The sequence below is a fragment of the Canis aureus genome, chromosome 19 (genome assembly GCF_053574225.1).
Source record: "Canis aureus isolate CA01 chromosome 19, VMU_Caureus_v.1.0, whole genome shotgun sequence".
Lineage (NCBI taxonomy): Eukaryota > Metazoa > Chordata > Mammalia > Carnivora > Canidae > Canis > Canis aureus.
In genome coordinates, this window is record NC_135629.1 from 56,139,002 (window position 1) to 56,161,843 (window position 22,842).

At 54.6% G+C, this 22,842-nt stretch overlaps 1 protein-coding gene across 1 annotated transcript; it reads left to right on the forward strand.

Moving 5' to 3' along the window:
- The first annotated feature begins 8,321 nt into the window (after positions 1-8,321).
- On the forward strand, positions 8,322-22,142 carry TICAM1 (TIR domain containing adaptor molecule 1). Its single transcript, XM_077860380.1, has 3 exons — positions 8,322-8,461; positions 11,117-11,227; positions 19,534-22,142. Exon 3 carries the CDS (start codon positions 19,671-19,673, stop codon positions 21,924-21,926), a length of 2,256 nt encoding a protein of 751 aa, XP_077716506.1. The 5' UTR covers positions 8,322-8,461; positions 11,117-11,227; positions 19,534-19,670; the 3' UTR covers positions 21,927-22,142.
- The last annotated feature ends 700 nt before the right edge of the window (positions 22,143-22,842 follow it).

Below are 22,842 nucleotides of genomic sequence, written 5' to 3' on the forward strand. Positions count from 1 at the left end.
TCAAAGTCTCCCGGCCACTAGGGGCCTGACAGGGGGGTCTGGGCTCTTGTCTTCCTGCTGGAGGAACTTAGCGGGTGCGCTCTCCAATCCCCCGTGGCTCCGTCCGCAGATGGGGTGTATCGGTTAGCTCTTGCTCCCTGACAAGTCAGCACTAACGTCGTGGCCTCAAACACGTTCTCTCCCCATCTCTCATCTAGTAACTTAAAAAAATAATAAAAATAAATGTTCCTCTCATTAGCTTAGCTGAGCTGAGCTCACTGCAGCAGCATGTCCAGAAAACACACATGCAAAGGGCCCAGCCTGGCTTGGGGAGATAATAGAGAGCAGAGTATAAGGACACAGGCTCTGCGGGTGACGGGGTGGTTCAGAGGTTGAGCATCTGCCTTTGGCTCAGGGCATGATCCTGGGGTCCTGGGACTGAGTTCCACATCGGGTTCCCTGCAAGGAGCCTGTTTCTCCCTCTGCCTATGTCTCTGCCTCTCTCTCTATGTCTCTCAAGAATAAATAAATTTTGGGATCCCTGGGTGGCGCAGTGGTTTGGCGCCTGCCTTTGGCCCAGGGCGCGATCTTGGACACACGGGATCGAATCCCACATCGGGCTCCCGGTGCATGGAGCCTGCTTCTCCCTCTGCCTGTGTCTCTGCCTCTCTCTCTCTGTGACTATCATAAATAAATAAAAATTAAAAAAAAATTAAAAAAAAAAGAAAAAGAAAAAAGTACTGACATATGCCACAAAATAGATAAATCTTTTTTTTTTAATATTTTATTTACTTATTCATGAGAGACACAGAGAGACAGAGACAGAGACAGAGACACAGGCAGAGGGAGAAGCAGGCTCCATACAGGGAGCCTGACATGGGACTCGATCCCAGATCTCCAGGATCACGCCCTGGGCCGAAGGCAGGTGCTAAACCGCTGAGCCACCCAGGGATCCCCATAATAAATAACATTTTTAAAAACAAAAGAAAAGAAGTCAGTCCTGGGGAATGTAACAACTGTGTGGTGACTAGTCAATACCATACTATAAACGTAAAAGTGGCTGCGAGAGTAGATCTGAACGTTTCTCATCACAAAAACAAAAATTGTAAAAAAAAAAAAATTTGTAGCTACAACAGACATTACCCAGACTTTTGCAACATACACACCCATCAAATCACTATGTTCTACGCCTAAAACGAATACTGTGCTCTATGGCAATTATACCTCAAATGTTTAAAAGGACTAAACATTTTGGGCCAATATAAGAAAAAAGAAGATGCAATTACAAATTCAAAACTAGGTACAACAGAAAACCTGCCATTCAGATTTAATAACGAACCCTCTCTACGAGCAGTCACTGTTGCAAAATGATTCAGACCAAATGCACAAACCATCACATGCCGCCTAAAGAGCTGTTTGTACACTCGTGTGTGGGCATGGCCGGTGGACTCAGAATGGTTGACATTTCTCTTTATTTAAGTAAGCTCTACCCCCAACAGAGGGCTTGAACTCTTGACCACAAGATCAAGAGTCCCATGCTCTACCAACTGAGCCAGCCAGCTGCCCCAGAATAGTTTACACTTTTAAAGGGTTTTAAAGCAAACAAAAATATGCAACAGGGACCATCTGTGGGCCTCAAAGCCTAAAATATTTACTGCCTGGCCCTTTCCAGGGAAAGCTTGCCAACCCCTGCTTGAGACCTTCCTGCTACACCGTCCTGCTTAGACAAGAATATTTCTCCCAGTACTTAAAAGCTGTGGTGTGTTTTGCTGCAGTAACTGCAAACATCATTGAGTCGCGCTCATGATACTAGGGCTAAGGGTGTGGGCACAACTCCAGCAGAGGGTGACAGTGGCGGTTTTGGGGGACAGGAAAGCAAATGTTTGGTGCTGGAGAAATGGGATGGACCAGTACAATGTCTGTCCCCAACCAAGACATGGATGTGGGAAGAGGATTTGGGGTCTCCATCCAGCCCCACCAAAGAACTGAAGTGATTGTCTACACTTTCTCATCAGCAAAGTCAGATCATGGCACTTTTTCCCAGGAACAGAGGCTTACAAACCTTTACTTTAAGTAAAGTAAACAACCTGGGAGGGACCCCTGGGTGGCTCAGTGGCTGAGGGTCTTTCTTCGGCTCAGGGTGTGATCCCGGGGTCGTGGGATTGAGTCCTACATCGGGCTCCTCTCAGGGAGCCTGCTTCTCCCTCTGCCTGTGTCTCTGCCTCCCTCCCTGTGTCTCTCATGAATAAATAAATAAAATCTTTAAAAAAAATAAAAATAAAAACAACCTGGGACACCATCCCTGTTTTAGTACTTTTATTCTTGAGCTCAGATGTCTGCACAAAGGACCTCAAATGTTCACAGTTGCTTTATTCTTTTTTTTAAAGATTTTACTTATTTATTCATAGACACAGAGAGAGAGGCAGGGACACAGGCAGAGGGAGAAGCAGGCTCCATGCAGGGAGCCCGACGTGGGACTCGATCCCAGGTCTCCAGGATCACACCCCAGGCTGCAGACAGCGCCAAACTGCTGCACCACCGGCGCTGCCCAGTTGCTTTATTCTTAATAGCCCCAAATCCAAAAGACAGTAGATGAATAAATTGGGAGAGACTCACATGGTGGAATATTATGCAGCAGAGAACATGAATAAATTACTGATATTCACAATACGAAAATTCATCAAGAGGTGCCTAACTGGCTCAGTCAGTGGAGCTGGGGCCTTTTGATTTCGAGGGTCATGAGTTCAAGCCCCACATTAGGGGTTGAGCCTACTTTAAATAAATAAATCAAAATATTTTTTAAGAAATCAAGAAATACAGATCCCTGGGTGGCTTAGGGTTTGGTGCCTGCTTTCCGCCCAGGGAGTGATCCTTGAGTCCCAGGATCGAGTCCCACATCAGGCTCCCTGCATGGAGCCTGCTTCTCCCTCTGCCTGTGTCTCTGCCTCTCTCACTCTCTCTGTGTCTCTCATGAATAAATAAATAAAATCTTAAAAAAAAAACAAATCAAGAAATACTTTTTTTTTTTCAAAAAGACCTTAAGAAAAGAAACTAACAGAGAAACTTCATTTAGAATAGAGTCAGGAAGCCCAGAAAGGAGGAGCTCTCACACCTGAACTTTGGGCAGGAACAAGCCTACTTTATTACCCTATCAGGTAGAAGGTTTTCTCCTGCCCAGCAACAGCCCAGCCAGCCAATGAGAAACCACCACTACTCAGCCAATGAGAAGCCGCCCTCGCCCTGGGCTCTCCCTATCCTCCAGTGGACTTTGGTTCAAAGCAGCCCCTCCCTCCTTCTCCCCTTTATTCTCTGGACTTGGCTATGATTTACCAGGTCCTGCCATCCCAAATTGCAATTCCTCTGCTATTCCTGGAAAAGCTCATTTTGTTGGTAAAATAACTAGCTGTTTCATTAAAAAAAAAAAAAAAAAAAAGATTTTATTTATTTGACAGAAAGTTTGAGCACAAGCTGGGGGAACAGGAGAGGGAGAAGCAGGCTCCCCACTGAGCAGAGAGCCCCTTAGGAGGCTCCATCCCAGGACCCGGGGACCATGACCTGAGCCAAGGCAGACATTTAACCCACTGAGTCCCCCAGGCGCCCCTTGGCTGTTTCATTTTTAAGGTCCGGGCCAACATTATGGGTGAAACTCACGGGCACCAGATTGAGAGGAAAAAAAAAACAAAAAACAAAACAGGCACAAGAGAACCCATACTCTGATTTCACATCAGTGAAGTTTCCAAACACAAGCTCAACTATGGTGAGAGAAATCCAAAGAGCATTACCCACGGGGTTCGGGGCATTCCAGGGGCTGGAAATGATGTGTGCATGTCTCAGTCTGCGTGTTGCACAGGGAGTGTGTTCGCATGCACAAGTCTGCTGAGCTGTCCGTTGAAGATTTACACTCTTTAGGGCCTATGATTTATCCTTCGATACAAATTAAGAAAGAGAAAGTAAGGGACGCCTGGGTGATTCAGTGGTTGAGCATCTGCTGTTGACTAAGGCCGTGATCCCAGGGTCCTGGGATGGAGTCCCACATCGGGCTCCCCGCAGGGAGCCTGCTTCTCCCTCTGCCTGCGTCTCTGCCTCTCTCTCTCTTTCTCATGAATAAATAAATAAAATCTTAAAGAAAGAAAGTAACATGCAGAGGTGTTGGGGGAAATGAGCCCTTTTGCTCACTTCCGGTGGGAGTGAAAGCAGGGAGCGCTAATTTGGAGAACAGCAGGGCAGTATTTAGTAAGAGCGAGAAAGTACATTCTCCGCGTCTGAGAAGAATTCTGAGAAGTTCCTCTTCGCCACGGCCACCCTAGAGAAATGCTGTCCACTGAGTCACCTAAGTCTCTCATCAACCCCACGAGGCAGGCGCTGTTATCATCCCCAGGTTCCAAGGGGGGGAAACTGAGGCACGATTCAGAGGACTCACCCTCGGCCCCATGTCACAGCTACTAAGCATCAAAGTAAGGATTTGAACCCAGCACTCACACATCACCTGGCCCCTGTTCACCAGCACCACCGTAGGAGGTAGTGATGCCTGGTTCGCAGGGAACAGTGGCAGCAAGCGGCGTGTCCAGTGACTGGGGACTCAGGAAGCTGCAACAGAGCCAGGCTGTGTGAGACCGTCACACACGGAAAAAGAACATTGTCGGGCTGCATATACCAGCTGCGAAAAACAGCAGACGGTCTGGCCTCGCCGGTAGCACCGATGATACTTAGCATCTGGCCCTTGAACAGAAAAAAAAGTGGGCACCCCGGGTGGCCCGGAGGTTTAGCGCCGCCTTCAGCCCGGGCCTTGATCCTGGAGTCCCGGGATCGAGTCCCACGTCGGGCTCCCTGCATGGAGCCTGCTTCTCCCTCTGCCTGTGTCTCTGCCTCTCCCTCTCTCTCTCTCTCTCTCTTTCTCTCAATCTCTGATAAATAAATAAATCTTTATTTTTTTTTATTTTTTTTTTAATTTTTATTTATTTATGATAGTCACACAGAGAGAGAGAGACAGAGAGAGAGGCAGAGACACAGGCAGAGGGAGAAGCAGGCTCCATGCACCGGGAGCCTGATGTGGGATTCGATCCTGGGTCTCCAGGATCGCGCCCCGGGCCAAAGGCAGGCGCCAAACCGCTGCGCCACCCAGGGATCCCTCTTTTTAAAGATTTATTTAGGGATCCCTGGGTGGCGCAGCGGTTTGGCGCCTGCCTTTGGCCCGGGGCACGATCCTGGAGACCCAGGATCGAATCCCACATCGGGCTCCCGGTGCATGGAGCCTGCTTCTCCCTCTGCCTATGTCTCTGCCTCTCTCTCTCTCTTTCTGTGACTATCATAAATAAATAAAAATTAAAAAAAAAAAATCTTTAAAAAGAAAAAGTTTGCTAAGTCCCAGCTACAGCGAATTAGAAAGCAAGCCAGACCAAAGAGCAATAACTGTCCCATCCATGGATACGTGTGTATGTGTGCAAATACATGTGCAAAAGCAAAAAAACAGAAGGAATGAGGATCACGCAGAGGCCCCTGCCCCCCCCCAACAGAGCAGGGGGAAGAGGAACGGGAGAGGAAAGTGGAGATGGGAGGTGGGCAACGGTACCCGTCTGCTGGTGGTCGGATTTACTCACCTGCAGCTCAGGGTTTTCTCCTGGGAGCCTGGCTGCTCCTGCCATGTTACCTTCTCTGAGCCTCGGTGTTCACACCTATGAAATGGGTACATTCCAGTCCACCCGAGAGGACTATTTTAAGACATGGATCAGATGACCACCAAGAGTGTTTGGGGTGGGGATAGATACCTACTGAAATTCAAAAAAATTGATGATGGGACAAGGGTGGAGGCCCTAAGAGGCATGGAAAGACGGGCGTAATGTCCTCTCCCTCTCTAGCTGCCGAGTCCCCAAAGGTAGGGACCACTTCTTTCTTCCTGCCCAGTGGATCCCCAGAGCCTAGGAACGCCTGGCACACAGCAGGTGTTCAAAATCTCTCCCCTACCTGAGACACACACTAAGTGAGGAGCACTAGGTGGGGAAGAATTAGCATTCCTATGACTTTCATTTGATCCCCCTCCCAAGATCCTTTACAACGAACTTCAGCCTGAGGTCCACGGGCCTCTTGGGAACCCGATGACAGAATTCATGAAGTAATGAGAAAAAAAATAATTCTTGTCTTTATTTTCACTGACTGATATTTACCATTTGCCCAATTATGAATGAAGGCAGCGGCAGGACTTGTGACTTTGTCTCCAATAGAAAACCACAGAAATTTTCATATTTGATTGCATTGCTGCAAACGACTCAAAACACAGCAGGTACCTGTGGCCCTTAGAGCCCGTCAGTCAACGCGCTGCTAAATATAAAGGCAGAGCCCGAAGCCTCCTGTGTTTTCGTGCAGCTCTAGTTCAAAAGGATTTAAAAAAATAAAAATAAAAACAAAACAAAACAAAAAATCCCCCCAAAAACAAAAGGATTTCAAAATGATTATCTTATGCATATTAAACATAAATTTTTAAGGGTGCCTGGGTGGCTCAGTGGTTAAGCATCTGCCTTCGGCTCAGGGCATGATCCCAGGGTCCTGGGATCGAGTCCCGCATCGGGCTCCCTGCAGGGAGCCTGCTTCTCCCTCTGCCTGTGTCCCTGCCTCTCTCTCTCTGTCTCTCATGAATAAATAGATAAAATCAAAAATAAAGATGAATAAAAATAAACACAATTTTTAAAATGTGGTAAAATATACTTACCATGAAACTTACCCCTGAGCCCCTCTTAGGTGCACAGCTCTGCGGCATGAAGCGCACTCACACTGTTTTGCACCACGCCCCCATCAGTCTCCAGAACTTTCCATCTCCCCAAACTGAACTTCTGTCCCCATTTAGCACTGACACCCCACCCCCTCCCCCAGCCCCTGGCTCCCACCATCTACTTCCTGTTTCTATAAATTTGACTCCTCTAGAGACTTCCTATGAGTGGAGTCAGACTGGATCATCCTTTCGCATCTGGCTTATTTCACTGAGCATAATGTCCTCAGGGTCCCTCGTGTTGTAGCAAATGTCTAATTTCCTTCCTTTTGAAGGCTGACTAATATTCCCGCATAGGGACCACATTGTGTTTATCCGTTTAGTGATAATGGATCACTGAGTAGTTTTTTTTTTTAAAGATTTTATGTATTTATTCATGAGAAAGAGAGAGAGAGGCAGAGACACAGGCAGCGGGAGAAGCAGGCTCCATGCGGGGAGTCCGATGCAGGACTCGATCCCAGGACCTGGGGATCATGACCTGAGCCAAAGGCAGATGCTCAACTGCTGAACCACCAGGCATCCCACTGAGTAGTTTTTCTAAAACACATTTTAATAAATGTTTTTCAGCACAACGGACTTCCCTATAACCTCTCGTGTTTTGTTTTCCACATCTTTACAATTTTTTTTTTTTTTTTACAAATGGTATTTTGAGAAGAGGCTCTGAGCTTCTTTTTTTTTTTTTTTTTTTTTTTTTTGAGGCTCTGAGCTTCTGCAAACTGACAAAGAAACGTGGTCAGAGGCATTCCGACTTTTGTAGGTCCTTTTGCCCATTAAAATAAACAAACAAAAATTATATTTACAAGCATGTTGGTGTAAAGACGACTATAATCCAGGGTGGACCTGGATTCATTGTTTTCTTCCTGATCCAAAAACAAAACAGTGTCACGGGTCCCTAATAGGATGGTCCCACACCTTAACTTTGATCAAGGGACATGTGTGTGCTGGGTCTGGGACCCCCCCAAAAGGTTAGGACCTCCTCTGAACTTTTGCATGTTGTTTTCACAGCTTCAAGATAAGCCATCTTAGGGGATGCCTGGGTGACTCAGTGGGTGAGCACCTGCCTAATGCCCAGGGGGTGACCCTGGGGTCCTGGGATCCAGTCCCTCATTGGGCTCCCTGCAGGGCACCTGCTTCTCCCTCTGCCTGTGTCTCTGCCTCTCTCTCTGTGTCTCTCATGAATTTAAAAAAAAAAAAAAATCTTATAAAAATAAGCCATCTTGGCTGTCCGTCCTCTAGCCACCGGGGATCCCCAAGCCCCTCCATGGTGGCCACGGTTCCCCTTCTTCCCAATTTCGGGTAGCCCTTCCCCCCCTTACCCTACCTCGCCCCCCCTTCCCCGTTCTATTCCGTGGAAAGCATTATCACTAGCTGAGATTATCTCATTTTTAAATTGTGGTGACTGTCCCTAGACTGCGGGCGCCCGGAGGGGGAGGCTCCGTCCCTCTGTGGTCCCCCCCATACCCTCCCCAGACGGAACCCCCCTCCGGGGAGGAGGGGCTCGCAGGGCACCGCTGCGGGGCCCCTCGGGGACTTTCCCTGTCCTGGGAGGAAAGTGTGACTTCACCTTCCTGCCTGGCTGCCCGCGGGACGCGGAAGGGGCGGGCGGAGGCCGGGGGTGGAGCCGCCGCGCGCCCTGGGCGCCCCGACCCGCGCCCCGCCACCCGCGGGCACCGTCGCCAGGCCAGGCCGCCCGCGCGGACCGTCGCACCGAGCGGACCCCGGGTAGGTGCAGGGCCAAGCGGGCCGGGAGGGCGGGTGTGGCCGGGCAGCCCGAGGCCTGCGGCTCCTCCCCAGGTTCGCGACCCGCCGCGCCCGGATCTCAGATCTCCGCGCCCTGGCGCTCCTGGTTCGCGCCTCCCCCAGCGCTGCGCTCCCCAGCCAGGTGGCCCCGGTCCGCCCCGAGCTCCTGATTCCATCCCCGCTCCCCGCTCTGGCTCCCCAGCACCCCAGACCTCTCCCCAACACCTTGAATTCCTTCCCCACACCTCAAAGTCCACCCCACCCTCCAGGATTCCTTCCCAGCCCCCCTCGGGTCCCTCCCAACACCCCACTTCTTTCCCGACGCCACCGATCTCTCTCCAGCTCCGTGGATTCCTGGGGATTCCTCTCCAGCACCCTCCCCCCTGCCCGATTCCACGCGCCGGCACAGACCCAGGTTTCTGATCTCTCCCCCGACCTGGGGGCCTTCTGCCCCAGCCCCAGGTCTTCCTGCCCGGCCAGCGCCCCACCCCCAGCCCCTTCCAGGCCCTGGATCCACTTTTCCCAGAGGCTCCAGGGCCCCCATCCACCGAGATCCTCCAGGCCTCACTCCCCACCCCCTTCCGGTAGTGCCTGTTGGTTGGTACGGGCCTAGGAGCCGCTGCCAGGCTGCGGGGTGCTGGCTGCCATCACCACTCAGGCCTCAGGCCTGGGTGGCCCCAGGAGATCCTCATGGCAAGCCCCCCACTCCATTTCTTCCCTTTCCCTGTGGATGAAGTAGGAGGTTGGGGAGGACCTCCCCCAGGACTGGAGGGGGTGGGTTCCAGCCTGGGGTGGGGGTGGGCAGGTGGGTGCAGGGGGCTCCTGCCTGGGCCTCTGTTTCCTCTGAATAGGGGCATGCATTCTCCTTCAGCACACATTTCTGAACCACCTGCTGTATGCGCGGGCACACCGCAGGGGCCAAGTAGTGCCCACATAGGGTCTTCGGCCAGGGTGACCGGCAAACACCACGAATGGTTGAGGTGAGGCGTGCCAGATGCAGGCAGCAGATACCCAGCTGCTTCTCCGTTGGCCTGGCTTGAGGACTGCGCAGACCCAGGCATGGGAAGGGGCTGCACTTAGTAGGTGCTCAGTGAATAGGGGTAGGGCCTGGAGCCCGGCTGTCCGCTTTGCTCCTGCGCCTTCACTTTGCTCCTGTGTGACCCAGGGCAAGTGGCTCTACCTGTCTCTGCCTCCTTTTCTCATGTGCAAACAGGCAGCCAAATTAGGCCTAACTTGTAGGGTTGCCATGTGCTTCCCACAGTGCCCACGGCGTAGCAGGTGCTCAGGCAACACTTAGTGAACAAATGCCCCTTTGGTCGCCTGCGTATTTTCCAAGGACAGTCTGGCTACGTCTGGCCCTCCCTGTCTCCTTGTAACGTTTCTTAATCAGCCAGAGGGGTCAATTGCGCCTCTGTGATGCGCCCGCCCGTCCTGGTGGGAGCAGAGTAGACCTTTTGTCCTGTGGGGCAGAGGATTCAGCAGGAAACGTTTATTGAGCGCTTACTGTGTGCCAGGTGCTGTTCTGTGCACTCATGGACTGATCGATTCAGTCAGTATGTATTAAGCACCTCCTGCGTGCCTGCCATTACACGCGGCTGTGAATAAGACAAGTAAACGCCCCTATTTTAGTGGCGCTCACTCAGGTGGGAAATGATGCATAGTCCAACAAAGTAAGTTGGGAAATCTAAAGTGTCAGGTAAGAAGAAGTGGGATGGAGAAAAATAATGCAGGGAGTGTGGGAGAATAGGCTTCAGTTTTGGGCAGGGTGGCCAAGGCTGACCTTGACGAGGAAGTGACATTTGAACTGTTTGATCTGTGGAGCTGGCCATGTGGCTATCTGGGGAAGGGTGTCCTAGGCCGAGGGGACAGCCAGTGCAAAGGTCCTGGGGCAGGAACAAGAGTGGTGTATTTAAGGAACCATGTGGCGGGATGGGAGGGAGCGAAGGGGAATGGGAGGAGGTGAGGTCAGGGAGGCGGCAGGGGCCCATGGGGAGGACCAATCAATGAGTCATGCCTGAGACAGGACTGATATCTGCCTTCTAATCACAAACCAACTTTTCCACATTTTTTGTCTCAAGCATCAGGACAAAAGCCCAGATGCCCTCCTCGCCTCCTGCTCCTTTCCCCTTCTCCAAACTATCCACAAATCCAACCATCCCCCCCAACCCGGTCCAGCCCCCATCATTTGCTTTGCCTGAGAGGGTGGTCACCACCCTGGTCCCACAGTCCATCCTCCCCGAAGCAGTCACCAGAGGGAGCCCCTAGTCTTACCCCACCCTCCTTCCTTCACAGCCCCCTTGGGCTTCCACCTCCCTCAGGGTAAAAGCCTAAGTCCTCCCCCCTGCCCCTCTCTCCCCTCTCCCTCACTATGCTCCAGCCACTTGGGGCGTCCTCATTGTTCCTCTAACACACCAGCCTCTGTCCTACCCCAGGACCTTTGCACATGCTGCTCCTGCTGCCTGCAGCTCTCTTCCCCCAGATTTTTACCTGAGTCGCACCCTCCCCTCCTTCAGGTCTCAGCTCCCATTCACTTCCTCCCAGAGGCTCCCCTGCTCCTCGGTCCTGGGTAGTTCTTTTCCCTGTTCCTCACTACCACGCCCTGCTTCATTTTCTGCATGAACTTCTCATTCTCTGCAGTGGATCGATCTCTCATCCATTATCCCCCCCAACTGCACCGTGAGCTCTGCAAGGACTGAAGACCTGTGCGTCGTGGGCCACAACAGCACCTGCAACAGCTCTTTGCACATGGTAGGTCCTCCACGAATATTTGCCCAGCGCATTGCGAGAGGAGGAGAGGAAGGAGTGGGCGTGAGCCAGATGTGGTTAAAATATTTCATTTATTTCTTTTTAAGATTTTATTTATTTGAGAGAGAGTGGGCGAGAGAACACAAGCAGGGGGAGGGGCAGAGGGAGAAGCAGACTCCCCCCTGAGCAGGGAGCCCGAGGCGGGGACTCCATCTCCAGACCCCCGGGATCACAACCTGAGCGGAAGGCAGGCGCATCACCGACTGGGCCACCCAGGCGCCCTGGTTAAAATGTTTTAAAAAGAGGAAGGGGAAAAAAAAATCAGTTTTGCCAAGACTGGTTGATTCTTATGCTTTATTGTGCTGTTGTACTGAGCTCTTGCCGGTGGTGACGGCCACTTTCAGGTTCTGTTCACAAACGACGAACCCGACCTAAGTGGGTTCCACAGGCTGGCAGGGGCAGAGCGAGGCCCCCACCCCGTGGGTGCTTCCATCCCACCAGGTGCCCGCTGTGCAGGGTGCGCAGTGGACTTTGGCCAGGAGGCCTTGGACGGGGGTGCAGAATGCAACCCGGCAGGTGGGGCGGGAGCTGGGCAGGGCAGGCCAGGTGGGTGGGGGACACCTTGGGGCGGCGGGTCCCGGGAGGCGGGCAAAGCTGGTGCAGCCACTGAGCCAGGGCTCAGGCCTGTAGCAGGGGGGAGGTGGAGCCTGGCTATGTGGCTCTTGGAATTTTCTGGGGGAGGGGGTAGAAATTTTCCGGGAATGCAGGTGCGGTTGGTCCTTGTCTTGCTGCTTCTGAGCCCGGCTCGTCATTTGGAGTTTGGGGGGCTCCAAGCCCTGTGCCTGCTAATGCCCAAGCAGCCTCACAAAGTGCTACGAGCGGCCCTGACAGTTGTACACATGTGGACCCCTTCAGTCCCTGCCAGCGCTGGCAGATAGGGCTTCTCATTGCACCCATTTCAGAGATGAGGACACTCGGGCGCCCGTGTGCCCGTGTCCTGCCCTAGGCCACAGCCTGGAGGTGCTAAAGCTGAGATGGGAACCCCAAGTGCTCCTACCAACCGCTCTCTCTTGCCCAATTTTTAAAGAATTTATTTATTTATTCATGAGAGACACACAGAGAGAGATGCAGAGACACAGGCAGAGGGAGAAGCAGGCTCCTCGCAGGGGAGCCCCATGCGGGACTCGATCCCCGGACTCCAGGATCACGCCTTGAGCCAAAGGCAGACACTCAACCCGCTGAGCCACCCAGGCGACCCCTATTTTAAAGATTTGTTGATATAAAACATGAATCCAGAATAGGACGTGCGGCGGAAGTGTTGACATTGATGGGTTTTCAGAGTGAACACGGCGTGAAACGGAACCTGACGTCCAGGCCCACTCCCGCCCCCCCAACCCTGTGCCTTTGATCTACTAAAAATTGTTGGGCACGTGTCAAGACATCTGGGGGTTGTTTCTTCTTAGGTTGTATACACAGCTGCTCCCAGGAGTCCCCGGGAAGTGGAAAGAACAGTTGATCTGTGACTCGTTGTTGCCGGGGAGCGGGCGGGGGGCCGGGGGTCTCAGGCCATCCTCCAGGTATCGATCTTTCTAATTTCAGAAAGATCCAACTGACGTTGTGCAAGCGTCTACACCTTCGCTGCCCAACAGAAATGTAAGGGGCGGCGCCTGTGCCCTTCTACCCTTCCTAGCAGCTCTCTCACTAAGGGGAACAGCGAAGCCGGAAAACCTCATTCTCTCTGTGCATTTTACGTGCCGTTATCTAGCCAACATGTAACCAATAGAAATCCAATTACTCGTGGGCATCTTACCCATCCTTCTTTTTTTTTTTTTTTTTTGGTGCATGCTTATTCTTCAAAATCTGGTGTTTTACCAGATGTCGATTCCCACGCTGTATTTTCAGCAGTTAAAGCAACATCTGGTCCACCCAGAACAAGACGGTGTTTGACAGGGAGAGGATATTTTGCGCTGCCTCGCCTTACCCATTTCCATTTCGATGAGTTGAAAATGAACACAAGGGACGCCTGGGTGGCTCAGCGGTTGAGCATCTGCCTTCGGCTCAGGGTGTGATCCTGGGATCCAGGAATGAGTCCCACATCGGGCTCCTTGCAGGGAGCCTGCTTCTCCTCCCTCTGCCTGTGTTTCTGCCTCTCTCTGTGTCTCTCATGAATAAATAAATAAAATCTTAAAAAAAAAAAAAAGACCCTTGAAGGCCAAGAAAAAAAAAGTTAAAAAAAAAAAGAAAATGAACACAATTTAACACTCGGCTCCTCCTTTGTAGCAGTGGCTGCATTTTCTTTTTTCATCTTTTATGTTTTTTTTTTTTTTTAAAGATTTTATTTATTTATTCATGATAGTCACACAGAGAGAGACAGAGAGGCAGAGACACAGGCAGAGGGAGAAGCAGGCTCCATGCACCGGGAGCCCGACGTGGGATTCGATCCCGGGTCTCCAGGATCGCGCCCTGGGCCAAAGGCAGGCGCCAAACCGCTGCACCACCCAGGGATCCCCTCTTTTATGTTTTTTTATTAAAATTTTATCTATTTATTCATGAGAGAGAGAGAGAGGCAGAGACACAGGCAGAGAGAGAAGCAGGCTCCACGCAGGGAGCCCGATGTGGGACTTGATCCCGGATCTCCAGGATCACACCCTGGGCCGAAGACAGGCGCTTAATTAAACCGCTGAGCCACCCGGGCTGCCCTGTGGCTGCATTTTCAATGCGCAGTGGCCACATGTGGCTGCCGTAAAAAATACAGACAGGGAGGCTTACACACCAGAAATGTATTTTCTCGCGCGTCTGAGAAATCAGTCTGAGCTCAAGCTGTGGGCAGGGTTGGCTCCTCTCCAGGAGTCTCCCCTGGGCGTGCGGACCTCACGTCCTCACGGGGTCATCCGTTTGGGAGTCTCTGTGTCCTCACCTCCTCTTTTTTGTTGTTGTTAAGATTTTATTTATTTTTTCATGAGAGACACAGAGAGAGAGGCAGAGACACAGGCAGAGGGAGCAGCAGGCTCCATGCAGGGAACCTGATGCGGGACTCGATCCCAGGACCCCGGGGTCACCCCTGAGCCTAAGACGGACGCCCAACTGCTGAGCCCCCCAGACGTCACTTTCACCTTCTCTTCTTGCAAGGACACCAGTCACGCTGCGTTAGGACCCATCCCAATGACGTCATTTGAACTTAGCATCTCTGTAAAGACTGAGGTCCTGGGGGTTAGGGCGCCACGTAGGAATTCTTCAGGGGGACATGGTTCAGCCAAGAACAGCCCGTGATGCTTCAAAATAATTACATGGGCTGCAGAGAGAGAGACAGAGAGAGAGAGAGGCATTTGGTTGTGTGATCACAAACATGCGTGCCAAAGAGCTGGGCCCGCTGTGTCGTCTCCAGGACGTTTGCTGAGGGGGGAAAAAATTCACACGCCTGTTTCTTGTCAAACGTTTCCTGCAAAGGGCCAAGAGCGAGTCTTTTCGGCTCTGCAGGCGCTGTGATCACTGCTGCGGCCCATCCGCTCTGTGTGGGGCCGGGCAGGGGCCACGCAGGGCGGCGTGGGGGTGAGTGGGTGTGGCTGCGTGCCGGGAAACTTCGCTTACAGAGCCAGTGTGACCTCTGCCCGGGGCAGCTCAGCACAGTGTCAGGAGTGTCATTGATCTCTGTCCTAGGCAGTTATGCCTGGTTGCTTGGTGTTCTGTGTGTGTGTGTGTGTGTGTGTGTGTGTGTGTGTGTGTGTGTTTTAACAAATCTCTACACCCAATGTGGGGCTTGAACTCACGACCCAAAGATCAAGAGTCGCATGCTCTTCCAGCTGAGCCAGTCAGATGCCCCATCATCAAGCCAATCTTAATTTTAAAAATATATATATCTGGGATCCCTGGGTGGCGCAGCGGTTTGGCGCCTGCCTTTGGCCCAGGGCGCAATCCTGGAGACCCCGGATCGAATCCCACGTCGGGCTCCCGGTGCATGGAGCCTGCTTCTCTCTCTGCCTCTCTCTCTCTCTCTCTCTCTCTCTGTGACTATCATAAATTAAAAAAAAATTTAAAAAAATATATCTGCAGGAGGGTAGCAGGTGAGCGTGAGCCTGGCGAAAAAGTGTTGCGGGCCGAGGGAGGAGCCGGTGCAAAGGCCCTGAGGCAGGAGCGTGCCCCGCAGGTTTGAAGGACAGCGGGAAGCGCAGTGGCCTGGACCGGGTCCCCAGTTAAGGAGCTCCACCAGGTGACACATAGTCTACGTAGGCACGACCCACTTTGCTGCCCTACCCCGAATATTTTATATGAACGTATGATCTATAAATACCATGCCCCCCAGCCTGTCAGCCCCAAGAGGAAAGCGTCTGTTTCTGTTTTCTTCTCTCGGCCCTGGTTTGCTCAGTGGGGCCCAATGCCAGGCCGGCGTGAACATGACTGCTGGTATGGACGTTTTCCTTCCTCCTTTTTACACACGTCATTATTTATCATGCGATGAATGTGTTTAGGGTTTTTTACTCCACAGATTACATCTTGGCCCACTTATTTATTTTTTTTAAGCTCACAAGGGCTCTTCAGACTAAACGAGGGGCACCTGGGTGGTGCAGCCGGTTGAATGTCTGCCTCTTGGTTTTGGCTCCCGTTGTGTCTGGGGCAAGATCGAGCCCCAGGTGTGCTCTGCTTGAGACTCTCCCGCTTGAGACTCTCCGTCCCTCTGCCGCTTGCTCCCCCTCTCTCCGATAAATAAATACATCTTTTAAAAACTACTTGGATTGATCGCCAACTTGGCAAGAGTTAGCAGTTCCCTGAAACTGCATTTCTGGCTCCTCTTGAAGTATCTCGTGGATGTGTGGTCCCTTGGAATGGTGTTTCCTCGTGGCAACACACAGACGTCACAGCCACCACATTTAGGTAGGTCTAAGGTCCCACTTCCCTCTGTGTGAAAGCCCAAGACCTCCCCACGGCCCACAGAGCCCTGCAGGACCCGCCCGGTCCCCTCCCCTGCCCTCCCTGCCCTCCCCTCCTCCCTCCCTTCCCCCCTCGCTCGCGGAACCCTCTGGGCCTCCTCGCTGCTCCTCCATCACCACGGGCTGGTCCTGCCCCAGGGCCTTTGCACAGGTTGTTGCCTCTGCCTGGGACTCTCTTCCCTCAGATGTCCCTCTGGGTCATATTTGTATGTCCTGGCGAAGTCCCTCTTGTCACTGAGGCCCTCTTGAACCACGTTAAGACTGTGAACACCCACCCCTGATTCTTGGGTTCCGTGACCCTCCTCGCCTCCTCGTGTTTCCCGTGGGGGCATTTACTCCCTGCCCATGTGGTGCTGTGAATGTCACTCCTTTGTTGGCTGCCTGTCCTCCCCACGAGGAAGTCGGCTGCATTTTGGGGGGGGGGGTCTGTGCTACTTCACCCCCCACCCCAAGTCTGCATGTCAGCATCTCAGGCCACTTCTATTTCTGAAACAGCCAGACAACAATTTGCCTCTTTACATCCTTCCCCCCGGGGGCTGGCCCCTCGGCCCCTTCTCTTCCACTTCTCGAACTTGTGCCCTGCTCCCGGGGCAGCTCAGTCCTGTCCCCCTTGGGCCTCTGCCCCCAGTGCTGGCTCTCCGCATGCTCTCTCTGGCCTGTGTCTGACCTTCCTGGAGTCTTTGACCTTGGTCCTGGTGCCCCAGTGGCCCCACATCTACTCATAATGAATTTTTTAAAAAATGCTGAGTCATGTGCACACTGAGGGCTGTGACTCATGGTCTGAGATCCATGAATCACCTTTTGCTCTAGACCAGGATCGATGTCAGCACTTAGCAACATTTGGGGCTGCATCCTTGTCTGTCCCCGGGGGCGATGGGGTCCTGGGCACTTTGCGGGGGAGAGGGAGTGGGCAGCATCCCTGGCCCGTCTACTCGATGCCAGGAGCACCTTTCCCTGCAGACATGATGCCCACCTGTCCCCAGACGGTGCCGAGGGTCGGTGAGGGGAGGGGACTGGCGGTCAGAGCTGTTCTCCGCTGAGCAGCACTGGTCTGGAACCTAGGGGTGTCACCGTGGGCACTAGGGTGGACCAGACACAGGCCCGAGGCCCGCGGAAGGGCATATAAAGTTCTGTCTCCCGGAATGGATCTGCAGTGCTGCGTTTTGTTTTGTGTTTTCTTTTTCTTTTTTTTTTAAAGATTTTATTTATTTATTCATGAAAGACTGAGAGACAGAGAGAGAGAGAGAGAGGCAGAGACACAGGCAGAGGGAGAAGCAGGCTCCATGCACCGGGAGCCTGATGTGGGATTCGATCCCGAGTCTCCAGGATCGCGCCCTGGGCCAAAGGCAGGCGCTAAACCACTGCGCCACCCAGGGATCCCTGTTTTGTGTTTTCTAAGTCCAACTGTGACGTGCTTAGGGAACCTGGTGACCTCAGCTATGGGATTTGGGTTACCCTCTCTAGCTTCCCGTCGTGTGCCCTTGGGAAAGCCTTTCTTCCCGTGCCTTGTTTTTCCGTCCGCCACGTGGGGGGTTATGCGTTCTGGCCTCCTCCATTCATTCCACAAGGTCAGGTCCCCGCTCTGCAGTTCAGCCACCCGGGGCGTCAGGAGAGGCTCAGCCCCACCCTCTGGTGCCCGCTGGGCAGGAGGCAGCTGGCAAACATGAAAGCCTGAAGACACAAGCAAAGTTCACCCAGTGACACACGGGGCGGGTGGGGGTCGCGGGGAACCAGGTGACGTGGGGGAGGCAGACCGGGAGGGACGGCGTGGATGGCCAGGGCCCCCGAGATGGTGCCATCAGCCCGAGAGCCGAAATGATGAGACTAGCGTCTGTGTGGCAAAGGTCTGCGGAGGGAGCACCCCAAGCAGAGGGAGGGGCACCCGCGGGGAACCTGACGTAGGAAGCAGCTTGGCAGGTTTTGAGAAATGGAGAGAAAGGAAGGGCCCCCACATGGCTGGCCGCGCTGCGGGCACGGAGCTGGCTCTCTCGAACGCTTAGCTCCTCCCGCTGCCATCGCTACCGGTACCAGTTACCCGCCGCTGAGTAAGTCACCCCAGGACATCTTGGTTTAAAAACAGCGAACGAGGGGTGCCTGGTGGCTCAGTGGTTTGGCGCCTGCCTTCAGCTCAGGGCATGATCCTGGAGTCCTGGGATCGAGTCCCACGTCAAGCTCCCTGTGTGGAGCCTGCTTCTCCCTCTGCCTGGGTCTCTGCCTCTGTGTGTGTGTGTGTCTCATGAATAAATAAATAAAGTCTTTAAAAAATAAATAAATAAAATAAAAAATAAAAACAAACGAGGGACGCCTGGGTGGCTCAGTTGGTTAAGCGTCTCCCTTCGGCTCAGGGTCATGATCCCAGGAATCCCATGATAGGGCTCCCGACTCATTGAGGAGCCTGCTTCTCCCTCTCCCTCTGCTTGTGCTCTCTCTCACTCTGTCAAATATTTTTAAGGACATTAAAAATAAATTTAAAAACAACAAATATTTATCATCCCACACAGTCCCTGGGTGTCAGGAAGCTGGAGGAAGAGGAGTTGGATGGCTCCGGCTTGGGCTGTCTCACGAGGTCAAGGTCAGGCTGTGGGCCGAGGCCGTGTCATCTGAAGGCTCGACCGGGGCTGGAGTTGCCGGGAGTCCAGATGTTCCCTCATGTGGCTGATGGAGGGAGGCGTCAGTTCCTCGCTCCGTGGGCCTCTCCAGAGGCTGGTCACGGGCGATTTACCCCCGACAGGGTGACAGAGAGAAAGCCAGTGCCTTATAACCTGATGTCAGTGGGGACAGCCCATCGCTTGTGCTGGAGTCCTCCACTCACAGAGGCTGGCACTGGCTTACTGCTGGAAGTGCCACCCTGGGCTGTGACCAGGATGGAGGTCACCGGGGATCGTCCAGAAGCCTGATTACCTCCCTAGCAAACATGTAATGAGCACCGACTGACTTCCAGTCATTGGCTCAGAATTTCCCCATGTGTTAAGGCAGCACAGTTCCCTGAAACAATCCCATAAGTGGGCTTATTATTCCCAATAGGCAGTATAGCTTTGTGGTTGGGCACACCGCCTCTGGAGCCAGATCTCATGGGCTCGAATCCCAGCTCTGTCACCCACCGGCTGTGTGACTTTGGGCCAGTGACTTCACATCTCTGGCACACTTTTTTTTTTTTCATTTGTAAATGGGGAAAATAGTAGTGCCTACCTCCTGGGTGACACCAGGCAAGTGTGGGTTGCTACCATCTTGTGGAGAAGGAAATGGAGAGAGGTGACATGGCGAGAGGTGACGTGTCTTTGTCATGTTGATAGGTTGTGATGGTATTTGGAGGCAGGCAGGTGGGAGTGTCTGGGCCAGAGTTGCCCCCTTTCGGGAGGTGATCGTGTCTCTCTTGCTTCACAGGTCTGCCGCAGCATCCCCCATGGGACTCGGTATGGTGAGCACTTAGGGGACCCCGAGCATGCAGGAAGGCAGGTGGCGTGGAACATGCCTCCACCGCTCAGTGCTTCTGCTGCCGAAGGCCGCACCTACCTGTGCCCATGGCCTGCGCGGACCTGTCGCTCTCCAGCGCCTTTGACATTCTAGGTGCTGCAGGCCAGGACAAGCTCTTGCGTCTTAAGCACAAGCTAAAGACCCTGCGCCTGGGCTGCCGGGGGGCAGACCTCCTGCACGCCATGGTGCTCCTGAAGCTGGGCCGGGAGACGGAGGCCAGGATCTCCCTGGAAGCGCTGAAGGCGGACGCGGTGGCCCGGCTTGTGGCGCACCAGTGGGCCGGCATGGATGGTGCCGAGGCCCCCGAGGAGCCACCAGACTTGTCCTGGGCAGTTGCCCGGGTGTACCACCTGCTTACCGAGGAGAACCTGTGCCCGGCCACGATGCGGGACCTGGCCTACCAGGCGGCCCTCCGGACCTTCAGCTCTAGGGATGACCACCGGCTGGCCGAGCTCCAGGGAGAGGCCCGGGACCGGTGTGGGTGGGGCATCGTCGGGGACCCGGGGAGCTTCCAGCCCCTTCACTCCGATCTGGGCTGCCTCCCAGCATCCTCAGTGTCACCCTCAGGCGCCCGCAGCCTTCCAAAGCCCATAGAGGACCCCTCGGCCTGGAGCCGAGGCCGTTCCCTGAGATCCACCGGCAGCCCAGCCTCCCTGGCCAGCAATCTGGAAATCAGCGAGTCGCCCACCATGCCCTTTCTCAGCCGTCACCGCAGCTGCCATGAACCCAGCAAGCTGTGCGACGAGCCCCAGGCCAGCCTGGTGCCCGAGCCTGCCCCCACGGGCTGCCAGGAGCCTGAGGAGGTGAGCTGGCCACCATCAGAAGAGACTGCCAGCCCCCCACCAGAGGAGACGGCCAGCCCCCCACGGGGGGAGACTTCCAGCCCCCCACCAGAGGAGACGGCCAGCTCCCCACCGGGGGAGACAGCCAGCCCCTCACTGGAAGAGACTGCCCGCCCCTCCTCTGGGGAGGTTGCCAGCCCCTCATCGGGAGAGACTGCCAGCCCCGGGATGCTACCAAACAGCCCAGTCCCCACGCCGCCTCCTGACGTGGTCCCAGATGCAAGCCTCAGTGACCAGCTCGACCCCCCCAAAGCGGGGCAGATGGGCACCCACTACCCCGTGGAATGCACTGAAATGTTGGCAGCCCCCAGCTCTCTGTCCTTGCCCTCTGGAAACGCTCGCCCTGTCAAGGACCAGACCCCACTCCCACTTCCTGTAGAAGACACCGCTTCCCAGTTGCCCAACCCCAGCCCACCTCCTCCCTCAGCCCTGAGGACGTCCCCTCCCTGCCCTTTTCCATCCACCTCTCCTTCCACTGGCCCGGTCCCCTCGCACCCCTGTCCACCTTCTCCAAATTCTCCCGAATTGGAGTCGGAACAGAAATTCTATAACTTTGTGATCCTGCACGCGGCGGCGGACGAGCACATCGCCCTGCGGGTCCGGGAGCGGCTGGAGGCCCTGGGCGTCCCCGACGGTGCCACCTTCTGCGAGGACTTCCAGGTGCCCGGGCGGGGCGAGCTGCGCTGCCTGCAGGACGCCATCAACCACTCGGCCTTCACCATCCTGCTGCTCACCCCCAACCTCGACTGCCGCCTGGGCCTGCATCAGGTGAGCCAGTCGCTGATGAGCAGCCTCACGCGGCACGGGTGGCAAGACTGCGTGATCCCCTTCCTGCCCCTGGAGAGCTCCCAGGCCCAGCTCAGCCGGGACACGTGCAGCCTGCTCAGCAGCCTGGTGTGGCTGGACGAGCACTCCCGGGTCTTCGCCAGGAGGGTGGTCAACACGTTCAAGGCGCAGCAGCTGCGAGCCCGCAAGGCCCAGTGGAAGAAGGAACAGGACATCCGGGCCCTGCAGCAGCAGCGCCAGCACCTGGAGGGCGAGCGGCAGCAGGTGGCCTCGCTGAGCGCCGCCTACTCCGCCTACCTCCAGAGCTGCTCGTCGTGGCAGGCGCAGATGGAGGCGCTCCGGGCGGCCTTCGGGAGCCACATGCCATTTGGGGCTCAGGGGCCCTACGGGGGCCCGGGGCCTCTGGGGGCCCCCCCGCCCCTCCCCTCCTGGTTGGGCCACCAGCCTCCCGCCGCGCCGCCGTGGCTGGCCGGCTCGCCCGCGCCCGCCTTCCCGCCCGCGCCCGCCTTCCCGCAGCCCCCCGCCTTCTCGCCGCCCCCCGCGCCCCCGCAGAGCCCGGGGCTGCAGCCCCTCATCATCCACCACGCGCAGATGGTGCAGCTGGGCGTCAACAACCACATGTGGAACCAGCGAGGGACCCAGGCGCCCGAGGACGAGACGCAAGGAGCAGAGTGACCGAGGACCCGGGGCTTGGGGTCACCCCCAGCCTTCCCGGGGGCGGGGGGAGGGGGGAATCCCAGGGCGGTGACGTCACCCGGAGGACTCGCTGGCGCGCAGGAGGGCCGGGAGCCGATGCGGCGCTCGCGCGTTCTCAGCTGGGCGGGGGTGGCGGCGAGCGGGCCCGGGGCGTGGGGACTGTGTTTTAACTATAATAAATATTTATTGAATGTTCCCGCGGCTCCGTTCCCGTCGGGGAGACGAAAACTAGTCCCAAAAATGCAAGCGGAAGGGCGGAGCTCGCTTCTCCCCGCCTAAGGCAAGGGACCGGACGCGGTGCAGCTTCTCCCATTTCATTGGCTAGAGCGTCGTCACGTGGGCCCTCGGCTGCAAGGGAAGCTGGGAAATGTAGTCTTCCGCTGGGCCGTGTGTGCTTTGCTGAAAGTTTTGGTTTTAATCCTGGAGAATAGGGAGAGAAAAGACTCGGGGAGACATTTAGCACGTACCGCTGTGGCCCCCTTTTTGTTTTGCCGAGGAGCTTCACCCCCATCCGGCTGGGCTCAGATCCGATCTTGGGCACGGGCATTCTGGTTTCTGAGCCTCGAGTTCTCATCTGAGAAATGGGTTTGAGGCTTCAGGGTTGTCCACAGATCCTGTGGGAGACGCTGGGGCTCCAGGGATAGTGCTCATTAACTGCAGGCCCAGAGAGGAGGGGGTTCATCTTTTTCCAGGGTCAAAGACCTTTGAGAAAGAATTAACATTTGTTGGGCGCTCACTTTATGGATTCCGCAGGCTTTGGAGATCCAAACGTATTTTATTTTACTTTATTTTTTAAAAATATTTATTTATTTATGATAGTCATACAGAGAGAGAGAGAGAGAGAGAGGCAGAGACATAGGCAGAGGGGGAAGCAGGCTCCATGCACCAGGAGCCT

What these genes read in the sequence shown, in the direction of transcription:
- TICAM1 (XM_077860380.1), top strand. Translation starts at nt 19,671, where the DNA reads ATGGCCTGCGCGGACCTGTCGCTCTCCAGCGCCTTTGACATTCTAGGT.